We start from the raw sequence: 23,627 nt of genomic DNA, 5'->3' as shown, positions 1-23,627 counted from the left end.
ACACCTTCTTTTATTTTCTTTTGTTCTTACGCTTTGACCAGAAAATTGAACATGGTTAAGAAATAATAGATAACAATAACAACAACAACAACAACAGCGAAAATAATACAAAGAAAAAATTCGTAGCGAGTAAACGTATCTTCTGAACTGTGCCGCGTGACAAGAGGGAATCAAGAGTCACGTATTGGGGAGGGAGGAAAGCAAAGAGCGAGGACTGTAGCGCACACATTGTCGCGAAAAGGATGAGAAGGTAGAGAGAGGAACAGGTGAGAGGGGACAGTTGCAAGGAACGAACGAAACAGGAAGTAATTATTCATCACTGTTATTGTTGTGTTTGTTGATGTGCGTCACAATAGCCCGGATTGGTGAGGGTTGTGGTCGTGACAGTGGTGGTGACGACGACTTGTGACCTCTCTGTATTATTTCCGGTACCTTTCTTTCTTTTTTTATTCCCCATTTATTCTTTTCATTTCTTGTCTTTCACTCCAAGGTTCCATTTTGAAGAACTCTTACCCTGCACCCATGAAAAGATAGAAAAAACTGCATCTCTCCATGCGTCTTCTCACTGTGCTGTACTCACACACACACACACACACACACACACGGCCCGGTAGCTCAGTGGTTAGAGCGCTGGCTTCACAAGCCAGAGGACCGGGGTTCGATTCCCCGGCCGGGTGGAGATATTTGGGTGTGTCTCCTTTCACGTGTAGCCCCTGTTCACCTAGCAGTGAGTAGGTACGGGATGTAAATCGAGGAGTTGTGACCTTGTTGTCCCGGTGTGTGGTGTGTGCCTGGTCTCAGACCTATCCGAAGATCGGAAATAATGAGTTCTGAGCTCGTTCCGTAGGGTAACGTCTGGCTGTCTCGTCAGAGACTGCAGCAGATCAAACAGTGAATTACACACACACACACACACACACTCTTTTCTTCTGGCGGCAAAAAGATCTAAACAAGAGAGCGTGCCTGTACATTGTTTGGTAATTCACTACAGATTCATTGCTAGAAGTTTCAGTGTCATAATATCTCGGCTGTCTCTATATAACATTTTTCCATCAACTCTCTTTTACGAACGCGTCTTTGGTAGCATTATTTTTTTTCACTTGTTTGTCTTTTGTTGCCCTAGACTAGAATTCCTGTTGCTATGAGATATAAATCTTAACTCCTTTGATCTGCTTCGACTATCTACTGGCAGGTATTGTATGGAGAGAATAACCCTAACCCGTAAGGATGCGTAGAGGTTATACTTGATTCCTAGCCACCTTACTGCGAGGCGAGGAATGTCCGAGGGAAACACGTCATCCATTCACACCTCCGGTGCTTTGAAACGAAGCATTCCCGTAATGCAGGCAGTGGAGGTAATCTGAGTAGAGTAAAGCAGTGTCCTTTTAGGCTGCGATTGAATAGATCAGGAATGTAAGGACTTGCTGCTCGTGATAGATAATTCAGAACATTAATTAACCCCTTCAATACTGCGATACATTTTTACCGAGATTTGTGTGCGATTAGGCCATTTTATTTACATTGGGAAGGGTCTATGGAAATCAGAAGATTAAGGGCTTCAATCTTTACTAAGTTTTTGAAGCTGTATAAAATCGCCAAATAGTAATCAAAATGAATATGGATACGCGTCATGGTACTCAGGGTTAATAGAGGCGCATTGGATGGTAAATGTGTACTCTATTTTCTTTCCTCGCTTATTCTTTTATATTTTCGTAGTTCCCTCTTCATTTCTTCATTATTTCATTCTTGCCTCTCTGTTATTCTTAGCCTGCGACACACGGACGCACAAACACACGTCAAGAGTGTCGCACATCATAGTTCGGATGAGTGGAATCGAACTGCAGGCGATGCGAATGATGATCATTTTATTAGTTTTTCCTGATGGGATAGTTACTCTCTTGAACTCGTAAATAAAGCATTATGTGTGGCAGAGAAAACTAAGAGTCCGTATGTATTACCTATATGGCTGGGTGGGTAGGTAAGTGGGCGGCTGATATTTATTTACGTAATGCATTGAATAAAAAAAGAAAAAAAAAAAAAAAAAAAGGTAGAGGTACACACATTACCTCCGTTCCTTATACTGCGCATCTCGTACAACTCACCACACTCAAGCAATGCACAGCGAGGCGAATAAAAACAGTGTTCGGACGGTAAGGCAAAAATATAAGTAAATAGTAAAAGATACGTGGTCATGGCCGGGTGTCTGAGGGAATGATGGGGAAGGAAGGGGGGAAGTACAGGAGTCAAACCGGCCTCCCCCGTCCGTCCTGCCGTCCTTGTTCTGCACCAATGTTTTTATTTTCCTTTTTTTTTTTTTTATGTTCTTTTGTGGGTGGTTCATACGTCTAGATATCAAGAACTACGCTGCCAACACGTCATCTTCAATACTTCTTAGAGGTTATTAATTATCCTATTGAATTAAATTTTCATCATTAAAAGAGTAAATAGTTTTGTTAGGAGTGGGAAGATTTGTTTTTTTTTTTTTGTGTGTGTGTGTGTTTTTTCTATCTTAATGTTTCTCTTATACCATTCCTTGAAAGTAAGAAATTATATAGATAAATAAAAAGAAAGAAATTGTTGTATGTACGTACATAATGTGATGCTGGCAAAAATTATGGTTGCCGCGCGCGCGCGCACACACACACACACACACACACACACACACACACACACACACACACACACACACACACACACACACACACACACACACACACACACACACACACACACACACTATTTAGTGACTGGTTAGCAAGCTCGGCTCACAACCGAGAGGGTTCAAGTCCCGGGATGGGCGAGGTAAATGGGCTAGCTTCTTAATGTGTAGTCTGTTCACCTAGCAGTAAATAGATACGGGATGCAACTCGAGGGGTTGTGGCCTCGCTTTCCCGGCGTGTGTGGCGTGTGATCGGTCAGTATGAGCTCTGATCTTTCTCCGTAGGGGAAAGGCCGGCTGGGTGATCAGCAGAAGACCGTGATGAATAATAACACACACAGTTAGTAAAGTGGTCTGTGTTGAGCCTTGGCTGGCCCAACTAGTGGGTAGTCACCTCTTCAGATTTTTCCGTTGACAAGCGAAGCAGTTTTTGTCCTCCCTGACCAGAAGGATGGAGTGTGTGATGTGTGAAGTCACAGTCTTAATCGAAAATTGCTAATAATGAGCTTTGAGTTCACACTGAGAGAGTAACGGCTGGGATTTGTGGGGTCCGCTCGTGATCAGGCTTTGGTGAACACACACACACACACACACACACACACACACACACACACACACACACACCGCGTAGTGTAGTGGTTAGCACGCTCGACTCACAATCGAGAGGGCCGGGTTCGAGTCCCGGAGCGGCGAGGCAAATGGGCAATCCTCTTCATGTGTAGCCTCTGTTCACTGTTCACCTAGCAGCAAATAGGTACGGGATGTAACTCGAGGGGTTGTGGCCTCGCTTTCCCAGTGTGTGGAGTGTGTTGTGGTCTCAGTCATACCCGAAGATCGGTCTATGAGCTCCGAGCTCGCTCCGTAATGGGGAAGACTGGCTGGGTGACCAGCAGACGACCGAGGTGAATTACACACACACACATACACACACCGCGTAGTGTAGTGGTTAGCACGCTGGACTCATAATCGAGAGGGCAAATGAGCAAGTCTCTTAATGTGTGGCCCCAGCAGCAGTAAATAGGTACGGGATGTGTGGCCTCGCTTTCCCGGTGTGTGTTGTGTGTTGATGTGGTCTCAGTCTCAGGTTGGTAGGTCTCAGTCCTACCCGAAGATCGGTCTATGAGCTCGCTCCGTAATGGGGAAGACTGGCTAGGTGACCAGTAGACAACCGAGGTGAATTACACACACACACACCTTATTTCACGTATCCATACCTCATACTAGATCTTTCAATGGTGAAAGGGAAAAAGCGAGACAAACAAGTCCGGGTCAGTGTCTCCTCGTGGCGTTTCCCCGACCTATCCGAGTTATGACGTCAATCAGGCATTCATTTAGCCCTCACTTATTCAGTAGCGAAGATGCTTTGCTGCTGAGGTCACACACAGATGCCGCCTCTTACTGCTTCCCAACATCCAACGTCTCTACCTCTTCGTTTTTTATCATTCCATCTTGCCCCGCACCTTAGTAATGTTAGCGCTAATTTCTGACTTTTGAACAAGAAAATTATGTGATGTTTGTATGAGACTGATGTTTTAGATGATGATGAAGATGAGGAGGAGGAGGAGGAGGAGGAAATGGCAATCGAGAAATACCAACCAAAAAAAAGAGAAAGTTAATGACGTGAAAAGAAAAATCGTCTTATTTTATCATCACGCTAAAAACTACATTTATATGCTGTTGTATTTTCTCTCCACAATATTTCTCCTTATTTTTTCCCTCCCTCTTACTCTTCATGCAGATTCAGCATAGTGTATTTCCATTTTTTGCATCATACCTTCTTTCGCAAAACTTATTATACATAGTCTTTGTTGTCGAGAGATGCAGCAAGATAAGTGATATCCTGGATAATATTTAATAAGAGTGGATTCTTATCACAGTGACTCCTCCCATCTCCTTTCTTTGTCCACCATTCTTGTACCCTCCCTCAGTCCCTTCCTCATCTTCATCCTCTTCATTCACTTTCTCCTTTTACATCTTACAGTCTTGTTTCGTACCTTTTTTTTTTTTTTGGCTTTGAGATAAAAAAGAATTCGCTTAGGGTATTTCGGTTTCCCCATGTTGACGCTTGCAAGACGTATGTACCGGGATAAGTCTGTACGTGACACTCAAGCAACCTCACAACGACACACTGTAGACCTCCGTTGATAATGATTCTCGTTGTAAATAAGTGAAAGTTCTGTTGCCACCATCCGTCTCCTCCCCAGGCAAGGCGGCAAAGGAGAGGAGAGTTGTCTGGGAAATGATGAGGGAACTGACAGAAATTCATGCTTAAATAAAGGAAGAAATTGCTCGCTTTGTGACTTTTTTCTAGCCACAGATACGAGTTTTCATCCTTGCTTTTTCTTTTTTTTTTTTTTTTTTTTGTTTATGTATTTGTTTATTTTACTCATTCAACTATTTATTTAGTTTTTTGCTAATTTGATATCAGGATCTGATTTTTTTTTTTTTTTTTTTTCTATTCTCGCGCTTTCAAGCAATCGCAGTAGTAGGTGGAGATTAATGGTGCTTTCTGGCTTTAAATATAGACAGTATAATGTTCCAGCCAGGTATTTGTGATGTTCACTCATATCACTTATACACATGTCATTATTCACCTCTGTAAGGCTACAACAGGGAGACAAGTAAAGTAGGGAAGATAAAGATGGGCGGAGCATAGACGACCGACCATACGGGAGAGTGGCTGGGATGAGCTCATGCGTCAGTCGCGTGGCGTGGACCACATGCCAGTTTCAGTCCCTCACTAGCTAGCTTGGGGGAAGGTGGCGCGGTGCAGGACTGAGATGCTCTTTGATATTGTTTGAATCTCCTCAAAGACGTGATCTTTCTTGTAAGCTGGAACTTATGAAATATGAGGAGTTTTGTGCTATGTAGATATATTTATACTCTGTGTGCTGTGAAAATGTCTGAACAAATTAACTATTAGCTTTCGTGTGTGATGCAAAACTTGTTTGTAGAGAACTGCTGCTCTCGCGATAAGACAAGTTTTGTTAGCATGGACGTTGCGGTAGACGATAAAATACTTACAAGAAGCGTGAGGCATTCTATAGACTCCTGAGCTCTTTCACGTACAGTGGACGAACGTCAGCATGCCATGATGAGGTGCTCTGTGGTAATAGCCTTGGCCATGCTGTGCCAAACATGCGGTTTGTGTGTGGGAGAGAGGTCACAGGAACCCGAGGGTGTCACCACCACCACCCCTCAAGAGGACGTCATCACCACCACTCAAAAAGGCACCACCACATCACAAAAAGCAGTTAACACATCTCCGCAAAGTGACGGGAAGCAGCGTGCTAGGACCACTGTGGTGGACCCACGGCTAGAGGACGGCAGGGTGCCGACACGCGCGGATCAACTGGTGGTGTGCTCTTGTCCAGAACCAACTCCTGACGGCTGCCGGCGCTTCCTTTCCGACGCCTACATTGACAGTAAAAATATTGATTTCGAGGACATTAGGGTAAGCAAACGATAGTTCAGTCGTCTTTCACGCTGACATACCCTTGTGTAATGAACCTCCTTTATCTTCATCTGCAGAGTACTTCATCTGATCATGGGAAGGATATGTTACCTATGATAACAGTACTTCATAAGTGCACATTCTTCTAAGCTAAGAATGAATGAACAATTATAATCCTTTCTTCTCCATCTGTCATGCAGGTTCCCGTGGCTGACTTGAGCGTGGCCGTGCATGACGTGACCTGCCCGAAAAAGAACCATCGCTTCATGACTTACAGTGAAGGGAAGTTTTATTTGCGGGAACGCGGTGATGTTGTTCTCGTAGATGCCGGTGAGATGACAGGCCTCCGCGTCAACGACTACTGCGCCGATCTGCGCCGCGACTTGACTTGGAACATGAAGATGTGTGTTGCCCCGCCTTCGGTACCCAAGTGCTGTCCCAGCGGACAGGCACTGAAGCATGGAAAGTGCCAGAACGCCACCACCCCTGCCATTCTTGCACCTCCCATGTCCATAGGCTTGCGGAAAAAATCCGTACAGTTTCCGGTTATTGAGAATCACTATAACCCCTTAAACTGCACTTCAATTCCTCTGAGATCGGTACCGTTAACTCCAAAACAATCCTATTTATTATCAGTTCCAATAGGACTCATTCACATCTGGCACCCAGCTGACGGTCATGTTAAGGATCACTACACTTACCCTCCTAACCTTTGCGTTGATGGCTACGTTAACTCCAACGGATCAGACACTTACTCCGTCAATTTTTGCTACTCACACCCAGACCAGCAGCGAAAAAAATGCGAGGGACATATTTGTGTGCGCAAGTGTTGCCCTGATGGCGAGGAAATGAGCCAAATGCTGTATCGGTGTGTTCCCTCCAACTTCACGGACTTCAAGCCTGTCTTCACTTATCCTCCCAACGATTACAGAGTAGTGTATGGAAGGCCAACATGCCAGTTCCAAACAGTGGTGAACGAACCCAACATTGACAGCAGAGGTCGTTATCACTTCCATGACGATATTTTGACGGCGATGGAATATTGTGTGGATAAGTTTAATGATGGTCGGGAGATAGTTGAAGACATGGCAATAGTGTGCATCAAGGAGCCAACGAAACTGTGGTCGAGGATACGAAAAGTCCTATTCCCGATACTTCAAGTGATTTCCTTCCTCTTCCTGCTCCTGACGGTGGGCTGCTACTGTGTGGTTCCCGAGCTGCTTAGCGGTGGCGGGTGGTATCAGTTGTTCCACGTCTTCTCCCTCATGGTGGCCTACGCTACCATGTTCGCCCAGGATATGTTCAGCAAGGATTGGGAGACTGATACATGTTTTATTATGGGTAAGTTGAGTGTTGGGCCTTTCTTTGCCTGCAGTGCCTTTATAGCACAGAGGTGGTGGCACATTTCTTTGATGAGAGGAGAGTGACTTAAGCAATGCATTATTTTGTTTTTTGCAGGAATTATGCTTCAGTTTAGTTTCCTGTCCACTTTCTTCTGGCTGAACGTCCTGTGCCTTGAGGTGTGGAGGAAAATTAGGTGAGTTTTATGCTGCCTTAAGCGCTCTCTCTCTCTCTCTCTCTCTCTCTCTCTCTCTCTCTCTCTCTCTCTCTCTCTCTCTCTCTCTCTCTCTCTCTCTCTCTCTCTCTCTCAGAGAACTGTTGCCTTAGCATTGCATTCCGAGAAAGTGTGTGATCAAATATATATCAAGTGCACTCAATAACACAAGTGAGTAACGCACGGTTCACATCTTCCAGGAGCCTCAACCTCAAGTTCCGTGCAGCCTCAGTCATTCCCATCTGGGTCTACGTGCTTTACGCTTTCGGGACACCAGTTGCTATAGCGTAAGAAAGTCATTGGGACTTATGTTAGTGAATTTGTTTTCTTTTTAATGAGTAACCTTGGAATAGACTAATAAATCTTGTGAATTAATGTAGACATTACGCATTCATTCATTACAATATTAGGATGTCAGTTTTATATTATTTGTCGGATTAATGAAATAGATTAATCGTCTTAATATCAATTGCATTTATGAAGCTCTGATCCTTAATAATAATTTGCAGGATCATAACGGTGTGCATGCACTTCTTTGCCCCGGAAGATGTGCCTGGAGTATGGAAGCCTCACCTTGCACGAAGCAGATGTTTCTTTGAAGGTAATGTGTCAGATAACATTATATTTAAACCGGGTTTATCCATGGTGTAGATATGTATGAAGAAATATGTATAGTATAGCTCGCTTTTTCTGTTTTACTCTCAGATCCAGCAAGACTCTTCCTATATTTCTATGGACCCATTGGCTTCCTATTTGCTCTCAACATTGGCTTCATTACCCACACTTCCTGGACATATAGGCAGATTGAAAAAAATTCCTCCATGCTGAAGAAAGCCAGCTCTCCAAGGACACCAAATGAACAGATCCACCGCAGACGCGACTACATCTCCGAGTGAGTGTTGGAATGCTTTGGGTCTGTCGCAGATCTGTTTGTGGACTTATAGATGAGAAATAGAGTCTGACTACGGCTCATTAGGTGGCAGATAGTATTCATCATTTTGAATTAATAATCTAAAACAATCACATGTAAATAATTCTAATGAATTTTGCACCTTATTTGTTGTCTTTGGATGACTGAAGGAAGGAATAAGTGACTCACTGGCTTGTCGACCGTCGACTCTCGATTTTCAACATAGATGTTATTTTCGATTTTGCCTGGCACACACACATAATGGCTTCTACTCATCGGTACTGTCGTCTTTCGGCTTGTGTCTCAGCAACTATGGCAAACTTATCTTATAGTGATGGAGCGTTTCATAGTAATGCTGGTGACATTCTGACGTTAAATCTACTTTTGAAACAACTGAAAGATTAGCTTAAGTTAGCTTAGATTATGGTTACGTCATGTAGGGTTTTAGATTGAAATAGGAAGCCACAATGTTTGGTGAAACCTATGTAGGGTTAACTTTATGTTATGCCCTGTAAGATTAAATTTGAATTAGGAATGCCTACTACTATTCTTTTTGTAGTCGATTTTTTCTCTTTTTTTTATGGGGTGATGGTGGGTTAAATATAATAGAAATCTAAAAGAATTCACTTTCTACAAGACTGGAAGGTTTATCATCACTTTAGAGAGGAATACTTTATTATTTCTTCATCACCTTCCTTCTGTATTGGACATACTGTACTAATATTATACATTACATATAAAATATCAATGACTATAGATACAATTTGTAATTCGTAGTACGAGTAGACTCTCCCTTAAATCATCGCTATCAGTCAGAGAATACTTAAATGCATACAGGAAATGGATGAGAATGAGGAAACTTGAAGAAAATTTTGTTAGCTTTAACTGAATTTGTATTTCATTTCAGTTTCAAGCAACAGTTCTCTCTGCTGGTCTTAATGTCGCTGTGCTGGGTATCAGAACTTTTATCTTGGCTTATTCCACCTCTTGAAATTTGGTGAGTGAAAGTGGCAATTGTTTTAAATTGGATTTCTATCATTGCATCAGGACAAAATAAAGATGAACACGAGTTTAAAGTATAAAGTCACATATATAAATAACCACGGAAGACCAAACAGCTAAAAGATAACGAGTGAGTATTATATATATATATATATATATATATATATATATATATATATATATATATATATATATATATATATATATATATATATATATAGTGAGTATATGAGGAAAACCTCCTAGGAAATAAGAGCCTGGAGCGCTGAAGGAGAATGCAAGGACAGGAGTAAATGGAGACTTGGGTTGTGACCATTCCCTTAAGAGAGTTCTCGATAATGGGTGTTGTGTAGATAGACCGGTAGATTGATAGATAGTTGTATTATATTTTGTATTTTATATTCTTGTAGTCACAACCTTTTTTTGCTTTCTTATTGTAGCAGTTTTGTAGTAAATGATGGTATGTATCTCTTCATGGCGTTATCATTAATGGAGTGCATTTTACACCCACAGGGCTTTAACAGATACGCTGAACACGTTGCAAGGTTTCTTTCTATTTATAATTTTCATTGCTAATAGAAGCAAACGTAAACACCTGAAGAAGAAGTTTCCACTGGTCTTCAAGTTTTGGAATCAGATTAGGAAAGTCCTTCGCCATTGCTGCTGCTGGTGCTGTCCAGATGCCAAGGAGACCTGCCTGGCTCCACTCGGAAGCCTCACATCACAAGTCAGCAGGAAACTCTCATCTTCATCTATTGTCTCTAATCTGTCGACACTCAGCACTTCTCTGAGATTTTCAAAGTCTTCATTTTCGATGGACCTCGGTGATGACCTTAATACAAAGATACCGTCTGTGTTAGAACATAACGGTGGCATTACCACACTGTCTCACTCACCAATAGGAGTCAACACTGTCTCTCTGCATGACAACACTGACACGCAGTGTTAGTTCCTCTTACTGTGTTGTCTCTATTGTTTTCTTCTATGGTAACTTGTGAGTGTTTACAGACTTGGATACTGAGAAGGTTGTACTGTTATGAAACTAAAGTGAAAATTCATTATGCTTACATCATGTAATATTCCATCACAGTCCTGGAAGAGTTTTGATGGGACTACTCCATAATACGTGTGAATGCAGAGAATGGCCATGTGGCTTTATAATAATCTCCATAATAATTGGTCATAAAGGAATCACGGACTCTATTTGCCTATGATGTTTCTTTAGGCTCCTCAACTGAATGGATGAAATGTATTACAAATCTATCAATATTCATGATATCATCATCATCATCATCATCACCATCATTATCATTATTATTATTATTATTATTCCATTGAACTTCTTCAATTTTCTTAAGGTGTTGAACTGTCATTTGTGGAGAAAACTATTTTTCCGTTAATGTCCTAGTGATGGGAATAGATCTGATTTCGCGGTGACCTTCCCCGCGCCAATTTGCTCTCTATCCACTGCTTGAGTGTGGGTTATGGCGGACAGTGGGCTCACCACATCTCTACTCCCAACTGTTGGTGATCTATGTACAAATTAATGAATGGATGAGTGGATGAATGTCTCACACACGAATGACTGATTGTCAATGTGAGACATGAGATGAACAATGAGGTATGGCACACTGATAGAATATGACTTTTTAATTATTGATAGAGTACGAGGTGACAGGTGTAGAGCAGCAAACTTTAGTGTGCTTTGTGAAGTTGCATAGTATGAAATAAGCACACTCGCAAATGTTGGGGACTAAGTTGCTCAAGAGATGATTTTGAAATATATAGAGTACAAACAACGCATAAACCTTTAAGTTTAAAGAGAAAAATTACGTCATCGTGTTATTCCATAATTACAGGGGCTTCCTAAACCATGAAATCATACATACGTACTATATAGTGAGCAAGTAGGAAAAAAAAGTTGATTAATCATTTTACGTTGAATTTTGATCTCAGCTACAGAACTTGTTAGATACGTTGTTGAATGAAATGTATTTTGCAGAATTGTATCTACTGAATATATGAATAACTAAGGCCAGTTTTAATTTTGTGATAATGATGAAAATTTATGTAAATAATTATTGTCGATACTACATCCATAAACATTTTCAGAGTGGGTAAAATAAATAAAATCTTTAATTGCATTCAAGCCCTTTACATACCCGATGTTGAAGATGATACATAAATAAGTAAATAAATAAATGATTTGTTTCGTTTGGAACCATGAGACTGAAAACATACATGTTAAAGTTATAAGATTCTTGGAAGGTAACCAAGTTGTGGGAGATGAGGAAGGAGGAAGTACTGCAATGACAAATGGAAGTGTTTCACAGCGAAATCAAAATAAATCATATGGACCGATAAAGGTAAGCGAACTGCCCCACTTGAAGGTGATATGGTGGAATGCAGGATAGCATTGATATCCTGCCTCGTGAAATTTATCCCTCTGATATGGATGTTGACTACGACTACCCTCTTGTCTCCCATTCGGCTTGCACCTTGCGTCAATATATGTATGTTCATATAGAGTACGCCAGACTGCAGAAACTTGGAGGAAAAAAAAAAAAAGTTAATAATGTTCTTGTTATAGGTGCTTCAAAGTCCTGTTACTGTCACCCGTCACCTCCACAACCAAGAAAAAGGGGAGGGGAGGGTTGTTAGACGGGTGATAAGAATATAAGGAAAAAAAGTCGACGGAAAATATAAAATTATATATATATATATATATATATATATATATATATATATATATATATATATATATATATATATATATATATATATATATATATATATATATATATATATATATATATATATATATATATATATATAGAGAGAGAGAGAGAGAGAGAGAGAGAGAGAGAGAGAGAGAGAGAGAGAGAGAGAGATAGATAGATAGATAGATATATATATATATATATATATATATATATATATATATATATATATATATATATATATATATATATATATATATATATATATATATATATATATATATATATATATATATATATATATATATATATATATATATATATATATATATATATATATATATATATATATATATATATATATATATATATATATATATATATATATATATATATATATATATATATATATATATATATATATATATATATATATATATATATATATATATATATATATATATATATATATATATATATATATATATATATATATATATATATATATATATATATATATATATATATATATATATATATATATATATATATATATATATATATATATATATATATATATATATATATATATATATATATATATATATATATATATATATATATATATATATATATATATATATATATATATATATATATATATATATATATATATATATATATATATATATATATATATATATATATATATATATATATATATATATATATATATATATATATATATATATATATATATATATATATATATATATATATATATATACATATACATATACACATACATATATATATATATATATATATATATATATATGTATATATATATATATATATATATATATATATATATATATATATATATATATATATATATATATATATATATATATATATATATATATATATATATATATATATATATATATATATATATATATATATATATATATATATGTATATATATATGTATGTATATATATATATATATATATATATATATATATATATATATATATATATATATATATGTGTGTATGTGTATATGTATATATATATATGTATATATATATATATGTGTGTGTATGTATATATGTATATATATATATATATATATATATATATATATATATATATATATATATATATATATATATATATATATATATATATATATATATATATATATATATATATATATATATATATATATATATATATATATATATATATATATATATATATATATATATATATATATATATATATATATATATATATATATATATATATATATATATATATATATATATATATATATATATATATATATATATATATATATATATATATATATATATATATATATATATATATATATATATATATATATATATATATATATATATATATATATATATATATATATATATATATATATATATATATATATATATATATATATATATATATATATATATATATATATATATATATATATATATATATATATATATATATATATATATATATATATATATATATATATATATATATATATATATATATATATATATATATATATATATATATATATATATATATATATATATATATATATATATATATATATATATATATATATATATATATATATATATATATATATATATATATATATATATATATATATATATATATATATATATATATATATATATATATATATATATATATATATATATATATATATATATATATATATATATATATATATATATATATATATATATATATATATATATATATATATATATATATATATATATATATATATATATATATATATATATATATATATATATATATATATATATATATATATATATATATATATATATATATATATATATATATATATATATATATATATATATATATATATATATATATATATATATATATATATATATATATATATATATATATATATATATATATATATATATATATATATATATATATATATATATATATATATATATATATATATATATATATATATATATATATATATATATATATATATATATATATATATATATATATATATATATATATATATATATATATATATATATATATATATATATATATATATATATATATATATATATATATATATATATATATATATATATATATATATATATATATATATATATATATATATATATATATATATATATATATATATATATATATATATATATATATATATATATATATATATATATATATATATATATATATATATATATATATATATATATATATATATATATATATATATATATATATATATATATATATATATATATATATATATATATATATATATATATATATATATATATATATATATATATATATATATATATATATATATATATATATATATATATATATATATATATATATATATATATATATATATATATATATATATATATATATATATATATATATATATATATATATATATATATATATATATATATATATATATATAGAAAGGTGGGTAAGACGGACGCATGGGGTAAGACGGAACCCCCTTTCTAAATCCAAGCATAACCAGCGAGTTTTTAAATTTTACTCTTAGATGTCCTTCCCGTCTCCCAACAATGACATCATCACTACCAGTGCACGCTAAGTTTCCCTTGTGCTTCACAGAGGAAAATTTGTCATTTTATGCAGTGCTGATGTTATACGCACAAGGTAAGACGCTGCTTGTTTTATATTGCAATAATTATTATAATGATTTAGCGCTTATGTTATACATGTCCATGAGTGTATACATGATATATAGATGTCATAAATTGGTATAGTAAACATATATATACTTTGGTAAGCGTTTCGACATTTGAATATTTACTAATGGGGTAAGATAGACCTTATGAGTGGGGAAGAGTGGGTTTGTTGTGCTAATTGCAAAGGATGGGCTCATGAGCAATGTGCAGGGATAGATGATGATGATGATGCTGAGGAAGAGGTTTTTTGTGTAATTTATGACATTAAGTTGTGCAGGGATAGATGATGATTAGGGAGAGGTTTTTTTTTTTCTGTTCGTTCGTTTGATATGTACCAATAAATTTGGCTCATGAGCAATGTGAAGGGTTATGATGATGACGATGAAGAGTTTTTTATATGTCCATTATGCCAATAAGGATTTGTTTCTTCATGTTCAGTTTGCGGGCTAAGATGGACCCCTGGGGGTCCGTCTTACCCCATCATTTTACTTTTGGCTCAAGAAAAAATATTACTTTGTAAATTCTCGTGCTTCACTGTTTTTCTTTAAAAAAAAAAAAACCGTAGCCCGGGTGTGGACTTCGAAGGTCACATCCCAAAGCACCACCATAAACTCACAAACCCCAAAAAATCATATAAATGTGGTTTCTAAACTCAATAAGTGGTCCGTCTTACCCCACCTTCTCCTAATAGTATGATTCTCTGAAGTAAATGTAGCTGTGGGTAGAGGTGGTGCTGGTGGTTTGTGGTGAGGAGACGCAGCCTTTTTTTTCCCAATCTACTAATACTACTAGGTGCAACTCGCAGTATTCTTCCAGTATAGCTCTTCTGGCTTTAAATATGCATACGGCAATGCTCCTTCCAGATATTTGTGATATCAATTCACTCATATAATGTAAGCACAAGTAATTTATTCACCTGTGGCTGCATCGGGGAGTAGAACTAGGAAAGTAAAGATGGGCGGAGCTTAGATGACAGGTGAGAGAAGAGTGGCTGGGGTGAGCTGTGGCGTCAGCTGTGTGGCGTGCAACAAATGCCAGCTTCTGCCTTCTTCAGTTTCTCACTTGCTGGCGCAGTGAGAGGTAATGTTCTTCAAGACTGTTGTGATGCGTAGTTTTTACTTGAATTTGCGCGTAGTATTGAACTCCCTTCCATGCTGGTCGTATATAAGGCACATGTGATACATTGGGGTATGTCATCAAGCACCATCTATACATATATACGTATACTTGGTGTGTTATAAACCTGTCTCAACAAAAAAAAAAAAAAAAATGAATGATGTGTGTAGTGAATAAAACTTGGTTCTGAACTGCTGCTTTCTTGGCAAGACAAGTTTTGCTAGCATGGACGTTGTAGTGGACGATAAAATACTGACAAGAAGATTGCGGCAGTCCATCAGCCCCTTCACGTACAGCGGACAGACGTCAGCCAACCATGATGAGGTGCTCTGTGGTGATAGCCTTGGTCGTGCTGTGCCAAACATGCTGTTTGTGTGTGGGCAAGGGGCCCCAGGAACTGGAGGACGTCACCACCACCACTCAAAAAGTAGAGAACACATCTACGCAAAATAACGGGAGGCAGCGTGCCAGGACCACTGTGGTGGACCCACGGCTAGAGGACGGCAGGGTGCCGACACGCGCGGATCAACTGGTGGTGTGCTCTTGTCCAGAACCAACTCCTGACGGCTGCCGGCGCTTCCTTTCCGACGCCTACATTGACAGTAAAAATATTGATTTCGAGGACATTAGGGTAAGCAAACGATAGTTCAGTCGTCTTTCACGCTGACATACCCTTGTGTAATGAACCTCCTTTATCTTCATCTGCAGAGTACTTCATCTGATCATGGGAAGGATATGTTACCTATGATAACAGTACTTCATAAGTGCACATTCTTCTAAGCTAAGAATGAATGAACAATTATAATCCTTTCTTCTCCATCTGTCATGCAGGTTCCCGTGGCTGACTTGAGCGTGGCCGTGCATGACGTGACCTGCCCGAAAAGAACCATCGCTTCATGACTTACAGTGAAGGAAGTTTTATTTGCGGGAACGCGGTGATGTTGTTCTCGTAGATGCCGGTGAGATGACAGGCCTCCGCGTCAACGACTACTGCGCCGATCTGCGCCGCGACTTGACTTGGAACATGAAGATGTGTGTTGCCCCGCCTTCGGTACCCAAGTGCTGTCCCAGCGGACAGGCACTGAAGCATGGAAAGTGCCAGAACGCCACCACCCCTGCCATTCTTGCACCTCCCATGTCCATAAGCTTGGAGAAAAGACCCGTACAGTTTCCGGTTATTGAGAATCACTATAACCCCTTAAACTGCACCTCAATTCCTCTGAGATCGGTACCGTTAACTCCAAAACAATCCTATTTGTTATCAGTTCCAACAGGGCTCGTTCACGTCTGGCACCCAGCTGACGGTCATGTTAAGGATCACTACACTTACCCTCCTAACCTTTGCGTTGATGGCTACGTTAACTCCAACGGATCAGACACTTACTCCGTCAATTTTTGCTACTCACACCCAGACCAGCAGCGAAAAAATGCGAGGGACATATTTGTGTGCGCAAGTGTTGCCCTGATGGCGAGGAAATGAGCCAAATGCTGTATCGGTGTGTTCCCTCCAACTTCACGGACTTCAAGCCTGTCTTCACTTATCCTCCCAACGATTACAGAGTAGTGTATGGAAGGCCAACATGCCAGTTCCAAACAGTGGTGAACGAACCCAACATTGACAGCAGAGGTCGTTATCACTTCCATGACGATATTTTGACGGCGATGGAATATTGTGTGGATAAGTTTAATGATGGTCGGGAGATAGTTGAAGACATGGCAATAGTGTGCATCAAGGAGCCAACGAAACTGTGGTCGAGGATACGAAAAGTCCTATTCCCGATACTTCAAGTTATTTCCTTCCTCTTCCTGCTCCTGACGGTGGGCTGCTACTGTGTGGTTCCCGAGCTGCTTAGCGGTGGCGGGTGGTATCAATTGTTTCACGTCTTCTCCCTCATGGTGGCCTACGCCAACCTGTTCGCCCAGGATATGTTCAGCAAGGACTGGAAGACTAACACATGTTTATTTATGGGTGAGTTGAGTGTTGGGCCTTTCTTTGCCTACAGTGCCTTTGTTGGTAACGCATTTCTTTGATGAAAGGAGTGATTTAAGCAATGCATTATTTTGTTTTTTGCAGGAATTATGCTTCAGTTTAGTTTCCTGTCCACTTTCTTCTGGCTGAACGTCTTGTGCATTGAGGTGTGGAGAAAAATTAGGTGAGTTTTATGCTGGCTCCTCTCTCTCTCTCTCTCTCTCTCTCTCTCTCTCTCTCTCTCTCTCTCTCTCTCTCTCTCTCTCTCTCTCAGAGAACTGTTGCCTTAGCATTGCATTCCGAGAAAGTGTGTGATCAAATATATATCAAGTGCACTCAATAACACAAGTGAGTAACGCACAGTTCACATCTTCCAGGAGCCTCAACAAGTTCCGTGCAGCCTCAGTCATTCCCATCTGGGTCTACGTGCTTTACGCTTTCGGGACACCAGTTGCTATCACGTAAGAAAGTTATTGGGACTAGTGGTAATGAATAACTAAGTGATTTTGTTTTCTTTTTTAATGAGTAACCTTGGAATAGATTAATAAATTTTGTAAATTAATGTAGACATAACACATACAATGTCAGGATGTTAGCTTTTCATTATCTGTCACATTAATCAAATGGATCCCTGGTCATCTTGAAATCACTTGCGTTTATGAAGCTCTGATCCTTAATAACACCTTGCAGGATCATAACGGTGTGCATGCACTTCTTTGCCCCAGAAGATGTGCCTGGAGTATGGAAGCCTCATCTTACACGGAGCATGTGTTTCTTCGATGGTAATGGACAACTTTAAATTTAGACAAGTTTACTATAGTGTAGATATGTATACTAGCATTGAGAAATATTGTGTAGTATATACTTTTTTCGGTTTTACACTCAGATCCAACAAGACTCTTCCTATATTTCTATGGACCCATTGGCTTCCTGTTTGCTCTCAACATTGCCTTCATTATCAATACGTACTGGACCTGCAGGAAAGTTGAAAATCAGATCACTGAGCTGAAAGGAAACGTCTCAGAAAACACTGATGAGATACCAAAAGAACACATTCGCCGCAAACGTGACTATATATCGAAGTAAGTGTTAGAACATTTGATCCTCATGTGATCTATTTTTAAATAGTTATACAAAATATCCCAAAAATTCCAGTGACTAATTGTTATTATTTTTGTTATTTTCATTGTTATTATATTCTGGGATGACAAAGATCTCTGTGGAGAGCGGAATTTGAATCAGATAGTATAATAGCATCAAGAGATTTATATTGTCTTTATCTGAATCTGTATTTCATTCCAGTTTCAAGCAACAGTTCTCTCTGCTGGTGGTGATGTCACTTTGCTGGGTGACAGAAATTTTGTCTTGGCTTATTCCACCTCCTGAAATGTGGTGAGTGAAACTGGCATTTGTTTTGAATTGTATTTCTAAAGTATTATGTCACATAAATAACTGCAAAAGACCAAACAACTAAAAGAAAATGAGTAAGTGTGATGGATGCAGTGTGCATAAGAGGAAAATCTCCAGTGAAATAAGAGCCTACAGAGGGAGCATTGAGACATGTGAGATAAAAGTCTGGAAAGAGAATGTAGGGATAGGAGTAAATAGTCATAGCCAGTGACCATTCCCTGAAGAGAGAGTTCTCAGGAATAGGTGTTGTGTAGAGACTGATTAGTAGATTGATATGTTGTTGGTTGTATTACTGTTACATCATCTGTTTTATGTTCCTGAAGTCACAACTTAATTATAATTGTTTTCATGATGTAGCAATTTTGAATGATTTGTTGCAAGTGATAGTGTGGATATCTTCATGGTGTCACCATTAATGGAGTGCATTTTACACCCACAGGGCTTTAACTGATACGGTGAACACATTGCAAGGATTCTTTGTATTTGTAATTTTTATTGCCAATAGAGGCAAACATAAACACCTGAAGAAGAAGTTTCCACTGGTCTTCAAGTTTTGGAATCAAATTAGGAAAGTCTTTCGCCATTGCTGCTGCTGGTGCTGTCCAGATGCCAAGGAGACCTGCCTGGCTCCACTTAGCAGCCTCACATCACAAGTCAGCAAGAAACTCTCATCATCGTCTATACAGTCAAGTCTGTTAACACTCAGTTCTTTGAAATTTTCAAAATTTTCTCTTTCAATAGCCAACCAAGGTGACCTTGATTCACAGAGTCCATCTGCCTTGGAACATGATGGTGGCATCACCATATCTCATTCACCAGAAGCAGACTGCAGTGTCTTTAATCATGAAAAAACTGACACGCAGTGTTAGTTCCTATTATTGTGTTGTCTCTATTATATTTTCTTCTTTCTTCTTCTTTTCTTCTTTTTTTCTTCTTCTGTGGGATGTCCTTCATAAAGATGAACTGCGCCATAGCAAAGGAAAATATGTATTGTAGCTAAGAACACCAATCATAAGTCGTTTGCCATTAATTCAAGTTTGTTTTATTCTTTTCTATTCAGAAACAATGAGGTTTGCTAAGTCTGTCACGAATGTCTTGCCACATATAGGTTTTTTTTGGGGGGAGGGGGGAAATGTTAGCAGATGAGGTAAAGATTTTTGTTTGTAAGATTTTTTACCTTTCATGGATAATTTTTGTGCTAAAATGTGTTTTGGGAAGAGGCAATAAATAAGATGGTGATTACACTTACAACAAAATCCACAGATTTTATCAGAGAAATTGGCTGGGAAAATAAAGGTGTATCAATGACTGATAATTATAATCAATCCACTACTGAGTCATTAAAGATATATGGCAACAACTGTATTAATTATGTGTTCAATATTTAAAGAAAAAAAAAATGAGCATCTTGGTGACCTACATTTGATCAATCAATCAATCTGAGCCAAACAATCACACCTTTAGCTATCAGTGGCTGCTGAGCAACTCTTCTTTAGACTAAACTTTATACAGCTTATGAGAGAAAAAGAAAGCCATATTCTACATAATTTTCAGACTGCTCCAAACTGCTACTGAAACTTCAAAGACCTCCAAATTACTAACAACATTTTGGAGTTGCTTGTAGAGCTAATTAATCCCTCTGCTTCTTCTTCTTGGGTTTGGGAGGTGCACAAAATTTTTGGCAGTCTTTATAGTGAACCAGTAGAAAAAAAGTAATTATAATATTTTGCTCATTGATTATAGATTATCTTGATTGCACTATTTGTTTGATAAGTTATGTTGCATCAAATGTATTTTTGTAGTCAAATCACTAAGGGCATGCACAATTAAGGCCAGAATGTTGTGTTAGTGATGAAAATTTGTGTAGGTAAACAATTATTGGTATCACTGCAACCATGAATATTTTCAGATTTAGTAAAAAGCAATAAAAACTACTTCGACTTTATCTAAGTCCTTTTTTATACATTACATGTTGTATTTCAATCTGTATGCAAATCTTCATATTGATACATTATATATATTATATATATATATATATATATATATATATATATATATATATATATATATATATATATATATATATATATATATATATATATATATATATATATATATATATATATATATATATATATATATATATATATATATATATATATATATATATATATATATATATATATATATATATATATATATATATATATATATATATATATATATATATATATATATATATATATATATATATATATATATATATATATATATATATATATATATATATATATATATATATATATATATATATATATATATATATATATATATATATATATATATATATATATATATATATATATATATATATATATATATATATATATATATATATATATATATATATATATATATATATATATATATATATATATATATATATATATATATATATATATATATATATATATATATATATATATATATATATATATATATATATATATATATATATATATATATATATATATATATATATATATATATATATATATATATATATATATATATATATATATATATATGTACATATTCATACACTACACTAGATATTAGGAATGAAGGAATTGAATCTTTGTAAGGAAAGAAGGATTTCAGAGTATAAGAGTTCCAGAAAATAAAGTTGAACTTTCTTTCTGGAAAGTGTTGTTTCAGTAAGTGATTAAGTTTTTTCAAAATCATGAAACTCAAATGGCCATAGTAGGGTAATTTTATGTAATGTACTAATGTGTCATCCTTATCTTTTTGCAAAGGGTTATGAGTATTATCCAAGAATTTTTATACAATTTTGTATTCTTCATATGGCAACCCCCTCTGGTTGTCACCTGGGGCAGACCCCCCCCCCTTAGTATGCCACTGACTGGAGGTGGCCTACATAGCAGAGACACAGAGAGGACACATACCTAATAAGGATGGTATTCATTATGAAGATGCATTAAGGTAGAAGTGTACATGAGCATGCTTGGTGTGCCATGAAAAGTTTTTTGGAGTTTAAAGCTTAAAGTGATTGATCTAACTTTGGGAGGATCAATAGTGTGAAGCAGGGAGGGTTTAGGAAAAGGCCAAAGTTAGGTTATGTATATATAGGAAAGGGTGAAAGTTCAGGTATCGAAGTGAAAAATTAGGCATTTAACTTTTGTAAACTTATTCCAGGATCACAGAAGAGAAAGGTATCCTAGAGGTGTGTGCAGAAAGGTTGTTTGAAGGAATAGAAAGAGATAAGGTTGAGGAAACAATAAACCTTCATTCCATATTTATTTCAAATAAATATTTTATGATATGCATAACAATATTAGTAAAACATAGTAGTTAAAAATATATCCAGTATCAAACAAAAAGAAAACAATTGCTTCACTAAAGGAAATATCAGAAAGTTGATTAACTAAGACCAATAGTGTAGTTTTGTATTTCACATAATATATATTATCATCTTAAACTTGCCAAACTTGACAAATAAATTTCTTAGTTCTACACATACAAATAATAGGCAAGGAATATGCAACTTGACAAATAAATTTCTTATTTCTACACATACACATAACTGGGCAGGAATAAGCAAGTGCTAAAGACTATCTGCTAAAGACTATTCACTTTCTAACAGATCAGCAGCCAAGAGAAGTCTCCCATCTGTCTACCGGAACTGCAATGGAGATATTCTGAGGCCCACACAGTCCTTTCCTACTTGGGCAACAGTGCAAACAGTGCAAGTGATGCCACGGTGTTCTGGCAGGTAGGAGGCACCACACAGGGGACACTGCACCTCAGGCTTGCCACGGTAGATGGGTACATAAGAGGACGCACACACAGTGAAGGGATTGTGTTCGTCATATTGAAGGGAAACCTCATCTACAGGGTTCTTCTCACACACCTGCAAAAAAAAAAAAATTTTTTTTGAAGAACCAATAGTGAAGAGTTAAAATAAGGGAGGTAGGATGTTT

General features: G+C 35.6%; 3 protein-coding genes across 5 annotated transcripts in view; 2 read left to right on the top strand and 1 right to left on the bottom strand.

Annotated features, from left to right (window-relative positions):
• Positions 1–5,333: 5,333 nt before the first annotated feature.
• LOC123506620 lies at positions 5,334–11,724 on the top strand. 2 transcript variants are annotated; one of them, XM_045258864.1, is made up of 8 exons: positions 5,335–6,113; positions 6,314–7,454; positions 7,572–7,650; positions 7,869–7,955; positions 8,178–8,269; positions 8,374–8,560; positions 9,486–9,575; positions 10,094–11,724. In XM_045258864.1, the coding sequence occupies exons 1-8, from the start codon at positions 5,751–5,753 to the stop codon at positions 10,527–10,529; spliced, it is 2,475 nt and encodes an 824-aa protein (XP_045114799.1). In that variant the 5' UTR covers positions 5,335–5,750; the 3' UTR covers positions 10,530–11,724. The 2 variants fall into 2 exon arrangements, with proteins under 2 accessions (XP_045114800.1, XP_045114799.1); XM_045258865.1 differs by lacking the exon at positions 9,486–9,575 and having other exon boundaries at positions 5,334–6,113.
• Positions 11,725–17,143: 5,419 nt separating this feature from the next.
• On the top strand, positions 17,144–21,560 carry LOC123506661 (probable G-protein coupled receptor Mth-like 1). Its single transcript, XM_045258908.1, is given in 9 exon segments — positions 17,144–17,165; positions 17,168–17,671; positions 17,674–18,216; positions 18,322–18,400; positions 18,594–18,677; positions 18,907–18,998; positions 19,103–19,298; positions 19,519–19,608; positions 20,066–21,560. Coding segments are annotated over 9 exon segments (2,040 nt in total). The 3' UTR covers positions 20,496–21,560.
• A 1,370-nt stretch (positions 21,561–22,930) lies between these two features.
• Positions 22,931–23,627, bottom strand: part of LOC123506508 (coatomer subunit alpha-like) — a 39,176-nt gene continuing 38,479 nt past the window's right edge. For both annotated transcript variants that reach the window (XM_045258638.1, XM_045258639.1), the window contains exon 22: positions 22,931–23,557. In XM_045258638.1, the coding sequence (XP_045114573.1) occupies positions 23,321–23,557 (237 nt within the window). In that variant the 3' untranslated portion in view covers positions 22,931–23,320. The remainder of the gene's footprint in view (positions 23,558–23,627) is intronic.

Source organism: Portunus trituberculatus, chromosome 20 (assembly GCF_017591435.1).
Source record: "Portunus trituberculatus isolate SZX2019 chromosome 20, ASM1759143v1, whole genome shotgun sequence".
Taxonomy (NCBI): Eukaryota; Metazoa; Arthropoda; class Malacostraca; order Decapoda; family Portunidae; genus Portunus; species Portunus trituberculatus.
Note: the sequence above shows the minus strand (reverse complement) of the source record. Positions and strands in the feature narration are given on the sequence as shown.